The 15,378-nt window shown below is 53.4% G+C and overlaps 1 protein-coding gene across 1 annotated transcript; it reads right to left on the bottom strand.

Annotated features, from left to right (window-relative positions):
* Positions 1-11,815: 11,815 nt before the first annotated feature.
* On the bottom strand, positions 11,816-13,763 carry POU3F1 (POU class 3 homeobox 1). The gene has a single exon (XM_035118760.3). The coding sequence runs from the start codon at positions 13,761-13,763 to the stop codon at positions 12,531-12,533; it is 1,233 nt and encodes a 410-aa protein (XP_034974651.3). The 3' UTR covers positions 11,816-12,530.
* Between the last annotated feature and the right edge of the window lie 1,615 nt (positions 13,764-15,378).

Genomic DNA, 15,378 nt, shown 5'->3' with positions numbered 1-15,378 from the left:
AAGCTAGTTGGTAGATTCGTTGGTAGATCTCTTCGTTGGTAGATCTCTTGAGTTAAGCAATCCAGTCTGGCTTGTCCAGATTGGATTTGTTCCTGGTAAATTCCCCTCTGATTCCCTCTTAAAAAGAATAAAGACACAACGGTGTTCTCTTAAAAGTAATAAGAAGTTTACTTACATTCAGTTCACAGTGTGATCCTGAAGGCAGGCTTTAGCTTGCAGTTACAGAAAAGAGTGTGGGTTCATCCCATATGGGGACTGAGCCCATGTGCTGCTGGCTGAGAGCCAGCAGACAGCAAAAGAACAACAAGATGGAACAAGGTGAAACAGCAAAATGAGAAGGGAAGATGGCTGTGTGACCAACCCTTTTATGGGGTCTCCCAGGGTCATGCCCATTTACCTAGTCACATGCAGGGGGAGGATGCTCCAGACAGGTGTGACAGGAAGTCCTCCTGGTTGGAGTAACATCCCCCTGTGTGTCCATTCTGGGCAAACAGGAAATGGTGTATTTGACTGCTACAGTGATGTCACATCCCACAACAGGTGAAGGACCAGGCAAGAGGGGTCCCTTCAGTCCAGGCCACCACATGGCTGTCAAAAGGTTCTCTGGCACTTTGGAACTCCCTGTCTATTGATATCAGGTGGGTGCCTTCACTGTACTCTTTTCAACGCCTGCTAAAAGGATCCTTGCTTAGACAAGCCTACCCACGGATTCAGTAAGCGGATGCGAGTTTTAATCAATTTTTACTCTATTGTTATTTTAACTTTTTGAAAGTCTTAAATTTTTATTAATTCTTCTTAGTGGTAATTGTGTAGTTTTATCCTTTTTGTAAACCGCTTTGAGATTGTTGGTTTGTTTGGTTTTTTTTTTAAAAAAACCCAATCAAGTGGCATATAAATTTTATGTAATAAATAAATAATAGTTAAAGTGGGCTGCTGGAATGTGCCCACTGCCCTTGGCACAGGGACAGCTGTGTTTGCTGGATGCAGAGAGGCAAATGCCATGCATCTGGCTAGCCCTGTGTGTGGGACTGTTTTGGGAGCCTCTCTCCTTGCTGGAACAGTCAGGGGGGCATCGCCTGCCTGCTGCACATCTGGGTGAAGTGCAGCGCCCTGCCCAGCCCCTGCTGAATGCACTCCGTGTTCCAGCTGCATTCCAGAATGGGAGAGCTGAACTCTGGCCAGGGAGGCCTTGGGTGGACGGAAGCAGCAAGCATCCCATCTATGCAGCTGCTTGCCAACTGTCGTCAGAAGGAAGGGATGCCCTGAGCCAGTGACGCGCTCTGGGCTGGCATGGGGGAGAGGAGCTGCTGTTGCGGCCACTGGATCCTGAACCTTCCTCCAGGGTCAGGCTTTAGTCAGGAGAATCGGAAACAGAGCCTACTGCCGGGTCATTCCTGACCTCTCTGCCTATTTTAGCTGGCACAGAGCTGCCCGATTAATTTGGGAATGGAATGGAATGTCTTTGCTAATAGGATCTGGGCATTCTGAACACCATTGTTCAGAATGAACTGAGAATCACAGAACTGTAGGGTTGGAAAGGACCTCAAGGGCCATCTAGTCTAACTCCCTGTGATGCAAGAATCACAGATGACTATCCAATCTCTGCTTAAGGAAGGAGATTCCACCACCTTACAACTTACACACTTAGGTCCAGGCTTGTGCAAAGGTGGTGGCGGCGGGGTGTGGGGGCTGTCCCTGGCTAAGCTGGCCAGTTTGGGGTGGGGAGCTGTCAGGGACCAGCTACTCTCTCTCTCTCTCTCTCTCTCTCTCTCTCTCTCTCTCTCTCTCTCTCTCTCTCTCTCTCTCTGTGTGTGTGTGTGTGTGTGTGAGAGAGAGAGAGAGAGAGAGAACATAGCTGCCAAGTTTTCCCTTTTCTCGTGAGGAAGCCTATTCAGCATAAGGGAATTTCCCTTAATAAAAGGGAGAACTTGGCAGCTATGGTGTGTGTGTGTGTGTGTGTGTGTGTGTGTGTGTGTGTGTGTGTGAGAGAGAGAGAGAGAGAGAGAGAGAGAGAGAGAGAGAGAGAGAGAGAAATATTTGTGGTGTTCCTCTGACTCTGTCCTCTCCAGTTCTTTAAGGCATTGGCCAGAACTGGGCAGAGCACCTACCACCAGGGCAAACACAGGCACTACCCCCTGCTTGCAATGTTGGAATCAATGGTGCAACCCCAAATGACATTCCTTGCAAATGATGCTTTTGCAAGATCCTTGTTGTCATGCTTCTTTACTTCACTTGGGTCAGAGATCCCTGCAGCCTCTCTGCCATTTTGGCCGAGAAGTGTTCCCTTTACTTTTATCTTTCTTGAACTTGTTCCTTATAGCAGGAGATTTTCAACTGAGGATCATTCCAGATGGGGGCTTAGTGCTATCAATGGGTCTTCCAGACATTGCAGGTGGCTCGCCTACCATTTTGTTTGTTTTGACTCAAGATTTCTCCCAGAAAGGATAAACCCAGTTTAAGTGTGTGTGTGTGTGTGTGTGTGTGTGTACGTGCAAGATGGCATTTTGATGCAATGATGCCATGTGAACCCTGTGAGAAATTTGCACAGATGAGAAGCATCTCCCACCCCCACAATAAACACTCACCTGGAAGCAGCCTGAGGGCATTTTGAATCTAAGCCCCAACCTTTGGTCCCCTCATCACACCCCCTCCCCATGAGTCTTATGCTCATTGCTGTGAGCAGCTCTTGTGGTTGCTGTGGGGAGGACGGAGGCAAACCTCCACTTTCCCTCTTCTTGCATCAGCAACAAATGTGAAGGGCAACGTTCCATCTGCCTCTTTACCCAGCACACTGGTGGAGACATCACACACACACAACAGAACCCGGGAGAAAATCCTGCTGCTCTGGAATGGGGTAATGTTGGTGGCACCTCGGCATGCAAATCCCCTCCTTAAGGCTGCCTTGCTGCTGCATGCCTCCAAGAGCCCCTTACCTTTAGCCCTGTTTGTGAGCCACACAACTTGAGTCACTTGTCTCCACCCCAGCTGGCTACCAGCCCACCAGTTTCTTCCCACTGTCCATCTGAAACACCCCCCTTGGTGGCTGATGGACCCAGCAGTTTCTGGTTTGCAGCTTACAGAAGGGAGACCCAGACACTGCAAGGCCTGGCCTAGCGAGAGATCTGGAGCCCACCTTGGCCTCCGCAGCTGGAGCTCCACCACTCCTTCTTTGACAGACAGGCAGGTCACTTGACAGGCCGCACTGGGGTGCCCTGTGACCCCTGGTTATTTATGTGGCCTTGTGAAATTGATGTGCCTAGAGCCCTGGGACAGATAAGTGCAGGCTCCGTCATTAGTTTAAGCAGAGGTGAAAGGTGGTCAATAAAGAGGATTTCATGTCGCATTGATCATCCCTTGGCATTTCTTCCTGGCTCCCACCTCCCAGTCTCCAGGAAGAGCAATTAAAGGCAGAGCCAAAGCTCCACTGGGCAGCGCAGCAGAATTTCCAAGGGTGGCCCAGGGAGCAAGGTCCCTGCCCCTTGAGCCTGGCTTTGACTGCAAACGCAGAAAGGGCTCAAGGGCTGCCCTTGCCACAACCAGCCACTCACAGGCATGGAAACAGTTGACAGTCCCACAAGTCGCCTCCAAGATCTGAGAGCTTTGCGGTTTGTTTCTTCAACACCTTCATCAAACAATGCAGAGGCCACCTCCCTCCTTTCCTTCCCAGGACTCCAAAATGGTAGGAGAATTTCCCTGCCCATCAACAAAGCAGAAAGCCAGGCCCAGCAAGGGCTGTTTATACTAGTTTCGTTTTAATAATGCTTTGCAGACCTGTTTTTATGTTCCAGTTGCTATTTTCTGTCCCATTGTGTGTGTTTGCCATTAACAGGACACTAGTGTGGTGAAATGGTTTTCCTAGTGCCTGGGAAACCAGGGTTCAGGCACGAAGCCCACTGTGTGTGACCTTAGGCCTGTCACTGTCTATTAGCCTCACAGGGTTGTTGCGAAAATAAAAAGGGGAGAGAGACCTGTGTATGCCACCTTGAGCTCCTTGGAGGAAAAAGGTGGGGTATAATAAATGCAACAAGCAAGCAAGCAAATAAACAAATAAACATCAAGCACCATTTGATAGAAAGGAAGAACAAACATTCAACCAACAGCCAAAGCCTTGCCTTTCTTCAAAGGTCCTTGGTGCGTTTCTTACTTTTGCCCTTCTCTCCCCGCCATTTCTGCCATCCTTCCAGTTCTCTTGCATAAGATCATATTTGCTGCACGTGAGACCTAGATCCATAAAATTGGAAGGGATCCTGAGGATCATCTTATCCAACCCAAATATGCAGCTCTCCCATATGGGGATCGAACCTGCAACCTTGGCATTATCAGTACCACGCTCTAACAAACTGTGCATAAAAAGTTATTCATAGTGGATCCTGAATGCTTGCTAAGAGAAACCCCCACCCCATCCACCAGTAGTGATGTGTTTTATGCAAGCCCAAAGGCAACAAGGTGGGGGTGGGGTGGGGACTTCTCTTCTTTAGATCTTATCCATGTTTCAGAGGCTGCTGAGTGGCTCCTTACTTTGCCGGCTTGGCGGATCAATTGACCAGGCCATTTTTCATTGTCTGCTGCTCCCTTTGACTTCCTCCATCTTTTGCCCATGGGTTCTATTAGACCTTCTGGATGAGATGGGCAAGAGTGAGATCTGCCATGACCCCTCATCTGGCCTCCATCCCTCTTGGCCTTGGCACAAACAGGGCCCGTTGTTCTCACCCTTAGGATGTTGACAGCCAAGAACTTCTGGTGTGAAGGGAAAGAGTTATAGCTGCTTGCCATTCCAGGCCTGTTTTTAATCTTCCTCCTGCAATATTTGTATTCTGCAGCAGACTGAGCCGATGGATTGAGAGTCGGGCAGAAAACCTCGCAGAGCTGGCAATTTGCAGCTCCCCCCCCCCCCCCGAGCGAAGCAAACTCTGGAATGGAAAAGTCAAAAGAAAATTAAAACAAAATTGCCATCAGCTGTTGGATTGCTCCATTTTCCTGGCCAGGGGGTGGTGGAAGGAGGCGACCCCATAGATGAGCCTGGCTGTAGGATCAGACCAAAGGGCTTGCTGCTAGGCCAGCATGATTCTTCAGTGTCATCGGCCATTAGTATCATGGGTCCAGCCCTGTGGAATACTCTGCCAATAGAGGTTTAGCAGTCGCCTTCTGAGCCAACTTTTAAATGAAAACTTTTCTATTCCACCAGGCATTTTGGAATGCACTCCTCCACGATGGTTAATTGATGTCTGTTTTTAACTTTAAGGTTTTTTGTTTTTATTGCTGTAAATTGCTTTGAGTTTATATTTTTATAAAATGATACCACAGTGTACATTTTTAAATTCGGAAGCTGACAGGCAGTCTGTGGGCAAAAGAGCTCTTGCTTCCCATTGATCCACAGCAACTGGCCTTGAGAGGCATGGCTCTCTGCTCTGAGAGGCTGGAGGCAGACACCATGACTTGGATTTGCCTGCTCCTCTTTTAGGCCAAAGTCCCACAATGTGGCCAACACCATACCATGTGGGAGCAACTGCCACAGTCTAATTGGGTGCTGTGTGAAGAAGCGTCCTTCACCCCCCACACACACTAAGTTCCTGTATTATGAGAATGTGTGTGTGTGTGTGGGGGAGAATTTCCACCTCTCCACTTTCTCTGTGCCATGCACAATTTTACATCATGTGTGTGCACCCCATTTCATATTACTTTTTACAAACTAAGATTTTCCAAACTTCACTTTGCACATTTTTATATAGGAAGGCAGGATTTTTTTTTAAAAAAAAACAACCCACAACATTTGTTAAAAAACAAAATAGGTACAAACAAGAAACATTTCTGAGTAAAGGTTCTCCCTAGAAACCTATTCACAAAGACGATGCATTCTAGTTCTGTTTGACTTTGTTTATACTGGAGGAAATGGGATGAGAAAACTTGCATGGAGGACACAAAACAACCCTTTCCACAGGGACCCTTTAGGCCAGGGCATCTTTCAGTGACAGACATTCAAAAACCTTTAGGGTGAAAAACAGAACAGAATGAAGATGTTGTGAGGAATTTGGGCTTTAATCAATGCTTGCCACTGCTCTCCAGTTCTTGTCCTTCAGCTCAGGCTTACAGAGTGCATTGTGGGGGCGACACCTCCCAAGTCAAGGAGAAAGGGCTGTAGCAGCCAAAGAGTTTGCACCAAAACCCCTCCGTCAGAGACTTGCCACAGAACAGGAGGGAGGGGGGAGAGGCATTCGTCTTCTTTCTCCAAATGCATGGCCAGAATTGAGGACCTGAAATACCTGCCCCAAGGAACTACAGAGCTGCAAGTGGGCTCTGTGCAGTTTCACAAATCGTTTAGAAACAGACTTAAACACACGTCCAAATAATTTAGAAATACATGTAGATTTAAATATATCCCCTTTCTGACCATTTTAAAATTAAAAACCTGGATTACAAGATTACAATTAAAATCCTTAAGAATAACAAGGAACAGTTTATGTTGTATCTATAAGAGCGCCTTGAATTTTAAACTCCATTTTAACAAATGAAATTAAAAGAGAGAGAAAAATGATTGTAATTCAAATAATGATACCTTTTTTTCAAGTCCTGTCAAGAATCCTTCAAAATGCTTAACTTTTCTTTTGTGCGCAGTTTATAGCAACATTCATGGCAGTCGAGGCAAAGGTAAAGTTAAGCAAATAATTTCAGATACTGACAACTCAGTTTAAGATTGCAGCACCATGAGAATTGTCCCCCTGCCCTACAGCGGATGTTCTTTAAGTTATCACCTGGGAAAAAACAAATATAAAAAAATTCCTTCCTGTAGCAGTTTAGAGACCAACTAAGTTTGTCGTTGGTATGAGCTTTCGTGTGCATGCACACTTCTTCACACGAAAGCTCATACCAATGACAAACTTAGTTGGTCTCTAAGGTGCTACTGGAAGGAATTTTTTTTATTTTGTTTCAACTACAGCAGACCAACACAGCTACCTACCTGTAACTGGGAAAAAACATTTTGCTTTTGACTTCTCCAAATTCTAGTTTTTGCAAAATTCTGGTATTTAATTTATTTTAATCTTGTGTATCCAGTTATTTTATTTTATTTTAGTTCAAATGAACTATTATAAAATTATGCACACATACATTTTAACTGAATTGAAATGTCCTTAGTGCAATTCACTATATCCTCATGAATAAATAAAACACATTTTCTAGCTCATTTCATGAAAACACGGAGAATAAAACTCCAATAATGGTTATGTTTAAAAGGTTACTGTTGTTTAAAACAACTGAGAAATGCATCATTCCATGTAAAGGGCTACTACTGGAAAAAGGGAAATTGAAAAACAAAATTTTAACCATTGTGGCCTGTTGAATTAAGCTTTCTTTTGCAAAGAGACTGAAGAGCACAATTTAATATAAAAATAAAAAGCTCACCATTAGAAGGAAATCCTATGTCTTCTCATTTAAATCTTTGTACTTGTGAACAACATTCCACTGCCCACAGAATGATAAAGGAAGCAAAAGGTAGCTGAATGCTGGCGCTAAGCCTTTGGGCATTTCTGCACCGGTGACCAGAAATGTGACCCAGGAAAGCCCTTTTTTGGTTCAATTTAATGCCCAGACAGAGCGAGGAGCAGCATCAGCCGCTGCCCCAGAGCCTGTCCTGCTGTTGGGGAAGCACCTCCAGCGACCACAGACAATGATCCTGGGCTTTATGGGAAGCCACATCGGTTTAGGGCAACCCGGGAAAAGGGGACGTGATACCGAGTGGCATGAATTATGCAGGAGGCCTGATTTAACACGCGCATTATTCCTCCCCGCAAGCCGAGCCCGGCGCACTTTAATGCTGCCTTTGCAGCCTCCCAATTCCCCAGCCCTTCCTGTGATTACTCACAGCAACAAAGCCCGCTCTTATTAGATCTAATTGAAACTTTTGCAGATAGAGCTGATGTGAGTCACAGAGGAAAACACCTGATTAAGCTGCAGGCACCGTCTATTTATATTTGTGCAGTGGTGGCAGAAGCAGCAGCAGCGCGCCATTGGCAGAGGTATGAGAGGACGGGACACGTTGCCAAGGCGGAGGCCAAGCTCTCTGCCCCTTCTTGGAGCCCCACTGAATCGGTGGTACTTCCCCCCCCCCACGCCCCGTCTGCTCCAACCCCTTTGCTGCTCTCTGGGGTGATCCTGCGGGAGAGAGGAGGGATTCCTTCCCGCGGGTTGGCACGACTGAGCCGCGTCTGCTGGCATCCACAAAGCCCAGTTTGGCTCACAAGGACACGGTTTGGCGCAGTGGGGCGTGGTGGGGTTAGGGGAAGGGGGCTTAGGGCTACCCCTCCCTTCCCTCTCCTCTCACAATGTAAAGATTTTGGAGCACATCTGAAATTAAAATGGCTCATGACAATGAAGGGGGTGGGGTGGGGCTTGCTTAACAGCAGCCAGGCAAGAGCAAAGGTCAGGAAGCCAGTGGCCCGAGCTACCCTGGATCTCCCCCATGCTCAGAAGCAGCTGCCTAGGAAAAAGCCACGTCGCCGCTCCCGCTGCATCTCATGTGTCCAGAATTCCATATCACTCCGAAACCTGCTTTCCGTCTCATCAACATTCGTGAGCTGATGGAACTTACCAACTCATTTATATTCTGCTTCCAGAAGAAGCACCCCGCCCCCCGCAACGCCCCACAAATTGCCAGAGTGACCTAGTATTCTGCTGCGCTTCCTTTGTCAGGCGGTAGGGGGCACTCTGTCTTCACAGAAACGGCCCCCCCCGACCCTGGGGGACAATGCACTTTCGCACACTCGAGGGGCCCTTTAGACAAGTCCATGAGACCCACCGCAGCTGAGGTAGCTGCCGGCTCCATAATTCATTCAGCTCACAGGGCCACCAGGCACACAACTGGCCGACGAGGCCAAGAGGATCTCCTGCGCATCTTCTCTCTGGAAAGGTGGCAATAAGGAAGCAGCCGGTTCTTTGCGCGCCTCAGTGGGGAGGGGGGCAGCAGATGGGCGGGGACAGGGCTCAGTTCCACGATGGGCCAGAACGCGGAGGGGGGGAGGAGGAGGGGGACAGGAAAGACCCTTTCCCCAGGAAAAAAGAAAAGCGGGGTGTTGGGACTGTTGGGGAGACAAAGGGACCCGCCCTCTGCTCTCGCATGCCCCCCATTTGCGTCAGAAGAAGCCTTCGGGATACAGAAGAGAAGGGGGCCCCGATAATGAAGGGGCTGGAGCGGTCAGCTCTCCTCCCCAACAAAGGAGGATCCTGGGGAGGGAAACGAGGAAGGAGCCAGTCGATGGGGCTTGGTCGCCAGCTTCGACAGGCTCCCCAAAGGGTTGGTTCGCCACCCCGGCCACTCTCTACGTCTCCAGAGGCTGTCCCCACGTTCCCAAAGGGAAGAGGAGGCCGCTGCCTGGAAGCAAAGACCCGGCCTTTTCTTCCTCTGGCCCGTCCCAAGAAAACCCGCTAGCCTAAGCAGAGCGACCAAGACGTCCCCTTCCTCTGACTTCTAGCGGAGAAAAGCTGGACGGGGTCCCATTAGTCCCCCACCTCTTGCAAAGGGCTTCTTTTTTCACGCAAGGAAAGGGGTCCCGTCTTTTTCCCGGGGAGGGGCTCAGCACCTTCCACTCCCCGCCACCAGCAAGCCCCATACGGGCAGAGACAACTCTAGAAAGTAGCTCTGCCGAGAGCCACATCGGGGCGCGCTGCTGGTTCCCCCAAAAGAGTGTCCCTCCAGCGCAGCTTTCCGGCAGCTTAGAGAAAACCCCCAAGCAAAAAAAGGACACCCCCCCCAGCAGCAGCAGCAACCCTGGTCGAGTCGTGCCTTTCGCACGAAATGCCATTTCAGGGCTAAACAAAAGTTGTCTTAAAACGACCTTTGACAGCACAGAAAAGAGAGGAAAGGGGCTCCGTGGGTGGCCTAGAAAGACTGAAAGGCGGCGGGGCGGGGGGTGCAGCCTGAAGGACGGAGAAAGCAGCAGGGCCTAAGGCTGGCTTGAGGTGGGCGAGGGAGGGGCTTCCTGCCCCTTACCGGCTTCTCAGGGCTGTTTCTCCAACCACCCTCGACACACTGCTCTCTTTCTTGGGCTAATTCACAGCCGACTTTGCGGGCTGCGGGTCCTCTGGTTTCCCCCTCGGATTCTGCATTTTCAATACTGTATGTGAATAGCGGGGAGGAGGAGGAAGGCCATGCGACTGACTAACTCCAAAAAGACTTACCATCTTCCCCAAATGATGCTCCTTAAACTCTTCCCCACTTGGGCTATCAGATTCCACCGCAAACTCTCCCTGATCTGGAGATAACAGCAGCGAAACAAACACTTTGAATGAGTCTCCTTAGACTGGTTGACAACTAGCTTGACTTTACTGGGGTTTTCTTTTCTTTCTTTTAAGTTGCATTTTCATTTCCGCCTGGGCATTTGCATTATCAAAAGGAAGACAAAGGCAATCCAGAGAGGGAAGCAGATTTCCAAATGCATGCTCTCTCCTCTACTCTGAAATGTGTTCATTTGCATCAAGCGCGAGCAGGCGGATTATCCCAGAAAGTGACCCAGGCAGCGGCGTCACCAGGAGACAATGGAGAATTTTGGAGCTGCGTGTGGCGCAGCAGAATTCAGGGGAACCAGCAGACAGATGGCCTAGGCTGGGGAGGAGGGGGTCTGTCTGCTTCCCTCCCCGCCCTCTGGGTCGCCCTTTCATTTCAGTGAGGCTCAGGCAAGGAGAACTTTCTCTTGGATCGGGCTCAGAACACTGAGGGCTCCTGGCGGATGAGGTGGCATAGAAGCGCATTCAGACGGCTGCGATTCTACTTACCCTTCTCTGTGCCCATGCCTCACTGAGCTCACGTAGGCATCTTTAGCATTGTCCTAAATAAAATGACCGCCCGTTTGAAAGTTCACCACCCAGTTTCAATTAGTTCACTGTATAATCTAAGAACCTTTTTCAAAGGCTGTTGTCTTAAAAGTGTTTGCTAGATTGTTTTTACTTAGTGAATTATTGCCCTGCGGTGATTCCAAATTGGTCCAGGCTCCTACATAACAAAAGATGCGGCCCGCGGGGGTAGGAATTCTCGTCCCCCGCGGCAGCCGCTGAAAAGGAAGAGAGTTCAAAAACCCTCCAGAAAGAAAGAACTTTCCCGCAAGGACCACAAAGCTGGACCGAGAGGTCCCAGCAGGAAAAAAAAAACAAAACAAAAACTGTCGCCTCGCATTCCACTGACTTATTCGCAACCTGGTTGGCAAACCCGAACTGAATAAGCTTTCCACGGCAGGCTTCGTCCCGACAACCTCCTAATCTACTGGGAAGGGCTCTCCGCACCCGGTAGGAGCGTCTCGCTGCCACGCCGAAGCGCTTCGAGAACGGAGAAGGGGCCTCCGTGGGGAAGCGGAGACCAGGCAGGCAGGTGAGCGACCCTGACCCGGCCAGCGAGCGGGACCGGCTAGGGAAACCCATGGCTGCTTCCCAGGGAAGTTGAAGAGCCCTCGGGGGCATTCTTCAGCAACCCTGGTGGACCGAGGAGAATACCGTTTTCTGGGGAAACCGAGAGAGCCAAACGCACGGCCCGACTGGGTTCGCCGCCGCTTCCTGTAGGCCTGAGGGGACCGGCGCTCAGCGGTCTCACTGGAGAATTTCTCCACCGTTGGAGGGAGATTTAAGACAGTGGGGGCGGGGGGGGCAGGAAAGAAAACCTCTGGGGCTGCGGGAAGCGAGAGCCGTCTCCGGGGCCCCTGCGTCTTAATCCTGCCCGAGTCCAGAGTTTCCCCCGCCGCCTTGGAAGCTGCCTCGCGCCCTGCCCTACCTTCCTCCTCCTCTTTCCCGGCGCTGATGGGGACAAAAAGAAAAAGACACGAGGCGGGTTCCTGGATAAATGTTTTATGCGAGTAATAAAATATTGGCTGTAACATAAATAAAAACGGAGCAGGATGATACAGAGGCGGACCCGGCCCAACAGACGGGCCCCGGGCGCCCGGCTCCGGAGCGGGCCTAGCGTGCCAGCAAAGGGAAGTCACAGCGGGCCAGGGCGGGAGTCGGGGGTTGGCAGTTCGGACCCGGTCCCTCAACCTCCGCGCCTGCCGGATTCAAGGGGCAAAGTGGAAGCGAGCGCCGAGTCCCTTGTGGGTCGCTTTGGGGAGCCCAGGCAGTATCTCCCAGACACCGCCCGGCTGGCAATAGAGGTTGCGCCCCTCCGCCCCCGCCCCCCGCAAGAAGAAACCGCATCCAGCTCAAACCTTGGGCCTCTCGCGTGTCTCCCGCCGGCCATAAAGCTGTCGCTGCTGCTCCAGGTTCTGTCGGTGGAGTTTCAAATAAATACAGAGACTTTAAATTAGAAAGAGAGTCGGTCGCCAGCAGGCGTAGGAATAAATTAACGCGCCTCTGCGCGCTCTGCTGCTGCTTGCCCGGTCCGTCGTCGTCGTCGTCGTCGGGCGGGGCGGCTCGGCCATCTGTCTGTCCTAGGGCCGCGCCGGGGGCTCTCTCGGCCGGCCCCCGAGGGCGCAGTCCGTTGGCCCTGCGGGCAGGTCCCGCAGCCAGTCCCAGGCAGGCCAGTCCAGTCCTCGGGAGCCGTCCCCGCCCGGACCGAGTCATTGCCCGGGGCTCTGGAGCGTGTGCGGGTGCTGCTGGTGGTGGTGGTGCTGAAGCGTCGGCGAGGCGTCGGCGCCCTGCGCGTAAAGGTCCTGGTCCATGGCCGGCGCGTGCGGTGCGGCAACGGGCGTCATGCGCTTCTCTTTCTGCCGCCGGTTGCAGAACCAGACGCGTACCACCTCCTTCTCCAGCTGGAGCGTGTCGGCCAGCGAGGTGATCTCGTGAGCCGAGGGCTTGGGGCATTTGAGAAAGTGGCTCTCGAGTGCGCCCTTGACGCCCACCTCGATGGAGGTGCGCTTCTTGCGCTTGCGGCCCTGCGCCGCGATCTTGTCCAGGCTGGCCGGGCTGCCCGTGCTGGAGTCGGTCTCCTCCAGCCACTTGTTGAGCAGCGGCTTCAGCTTGCACATGTTCTTGAAGCTCAGCTGCAGCGCCTCGAAGCGGCAGATGGTCGTCTGTGAGAAGACGTTGCCGTACAGGGTGCCCAGCGCCAGCCCCACGTCCGCCTGCGTGAAGCCCAGCTTGATGCGCCGCTGCTTAAACTGCTTGGCGAACTGCTCCAGGTCGTCCGAGCTGGGCGCCTCCTCGTCCGACGCCGCCGACCCCGGCTCGTGGCCCCCCGCGTGGCCCAGGTGCGGCGGGGAGCCCTCCAGGTGCGCCGCCTCCGCCTCCTCGTGCTGGTGCGGATGGTGCTGGTGGTGACCGCCGTGGGGCGCGTGGCCATGGGGCAGGTGCAAGGCCGGTGCCTGCGGGCCAAGCATCCCGTTCAGCCCCGGGTAGGCCGCCTGAGAGTAGAGCAGAGCCTGGTGCCCACCGGCGGCCGTCGGGGACATGGCCGAGGGGCAGCCGCCCAGGTGATGCGCGGGCCCCGTCTGCCCCCAGTGCGCTCCGCTGCCGCCTCCTCCTCCGCCCGCTTGCTGGTGCACCAGGTGCGAGCGCGAGTGGAAGCCGTCGAGGTCTCCTCGCGGGCCCGCGCCGCCCCCTTTGGCGTGCTCCAGGTGGGTCCCGCCGCCGCCGCCGCCCCAGTCTCCAGTGGCGCCTGGCAGCCACTGATGGTGCGGGAGGCTGCCGATGGGGTGCCCCGGTGTGGCGGCCAGGCCCTGTAGGTACTCGTGGTGCATCATCTTCTGCACCTCGCGGTACGTGGGGCCCTGGTGAAGGCGCTCGGCGTCCGGCGTGGGCACAGCCAGGAGGGGGCTGCCGCGCGGCAGGTACTGCGCGGTGGTGGTGGCCATGGCGGCAGCTGCTTCCGCGTGGGGTCGGGTCGTCGGCTGGCCCGCGCAGCGCGCCTCTCACTGGGGCCCCCTCGGCGGGGGGACGCGCTTTAGAGTCCCGGCTCGGCCCCACGCGCGGCCACTCCCCCACGCGCGCCCCATTGGCTCCGCCACCCGCGACTGGCAGCCCGCACCGCACCTCCATAGGGCGCCCCCGGCGAAGGGAGACGCCCCCGCCCCGTCTGCCGGCGCCGGCCGTGATTGGAGCGAGAAGGCGCGCCGGGCGCGCCGCTCGGCCACTCAGCGCGTGGGGGGAGCGGCGCGGCCGCGGAGGCGGCAGCACCTGCTGGACGGGACGGGACGCGACGCGACGCGAGAGCCAGCCAGCCAGTCAGCGCGGGGTCGCCGGCGCCCTAGCAATCGCGCCGCGTCTGCGGAGCCTTTCGGGCGCCGGTTCCCCCTGCTCCGCCGCTGCCCCGGTAAGTCTGGCACTAGGGTTTTTTTGGGCGGAAGGACGCACCCCAGTGTCTCCAGACGGGTCCTATCTCAGACTTGGGGTTGGGGGTTTCCTCGCGTTGATGCTCAGCTTCTCTCTCCTTTTCGGGCCTGGGGGTCTCGCGTGGGGGATGTGGAAAGAGAATTTCGGGGGTGAGGAAGAGATCGCCCCGCTTTTGTGACGGTCCCTTAACAACTGTAAGGGCCCACGATTTGGCAAAAGTGCCGGGCGGAGCGGGGGGGGGGTACTTCCTCTCCAATTTGGAGGGAACGTGTCTGCTAGAGGCTGAGAGCGCCTCTCTGCTCCGCAGCGAGGCCGACGGGGGAGCAAGCCGGCCCTTCTCCTCGCCCAACGCTCTCGATGCCCTTCTCTCAGGCATGTTTGGTTCTCCGGGAATTGTCTCCGCAGTGGGACCTGGATGGACCCAGAGGGAACGCCCTGAGGCCACAGCGCTGGGTGAGTGCCTAGTTTCGCCCCCTTGCCCACATTCCTGATGCTGATGTCTGTTTCCACAGCTCTGCCGCTCACCGCTTCCTCTATGAAGCAGAAGGAGTTTGAGCTTACCAGAGCGGGTTTGGCTGCTCTGGGTGGTGGGCTGTTCCTCCCCAAAGCTTGCTGACAGAAGCCTAAATCCTAGCCACTAGCAACCAATGGATTCAAATGACAAGAAAGGAGATTCCGACTTAAAATTAGGAAGAACTTTCTGACGGCAAGAGATGCTCGGCAGAGGAACGGACTCCTTCGGAAGGTGGTGGACTCTCCTTCATTGGAGGTTTGTAAGCAGAGGTTGGATGGCCATCTCTCATAGAATCATTAGTTGCGATTCCTGCATTGCGGGGGTTGGACTAGATGACCCTTGCGGTCCCTTCCAACTCTACAATTCTCTCTCCTGTCACTTGTTTCTAGAAAGGGATGACATAGTTGTCTGGGGTAAGGGGCTCGTGTGTTGCTGAGGTTCCCTTCCTCCCCCAACTCCCCTTGCAGAATGGGAGGGCGTCGTAGGGATGAGACGGTCCTCCGAGCTGCTTTTATGAGGGTGTGCTGGGATTCTGAGCCACTCCAGGTGCGCGCTCCGCATGCTGAGCGGGGCAGAGACTCACCTTGGACCACGTTTATGGAGCTCAGTCCTTTCTTGGCATC

The sequence above is a fragment of the Zootoca vivipara genome, chromosome 6 (genome assembly GCF_965207765.1).
Source record: "Zootoca vivipara chromosome 6, rZooViv2.hap1.1, whole genome shotgun sequence".
NCBI lineage: Eukaryota > Metazoa > Chordata > Lepidosauria > Squamata > Lacertidae > Zootoca > Zootoca vivipara.
Note: the sequence above shows the minus strand (reverse complement) of the source record. Positions and strands in the feature narration are given on the sequence as shown.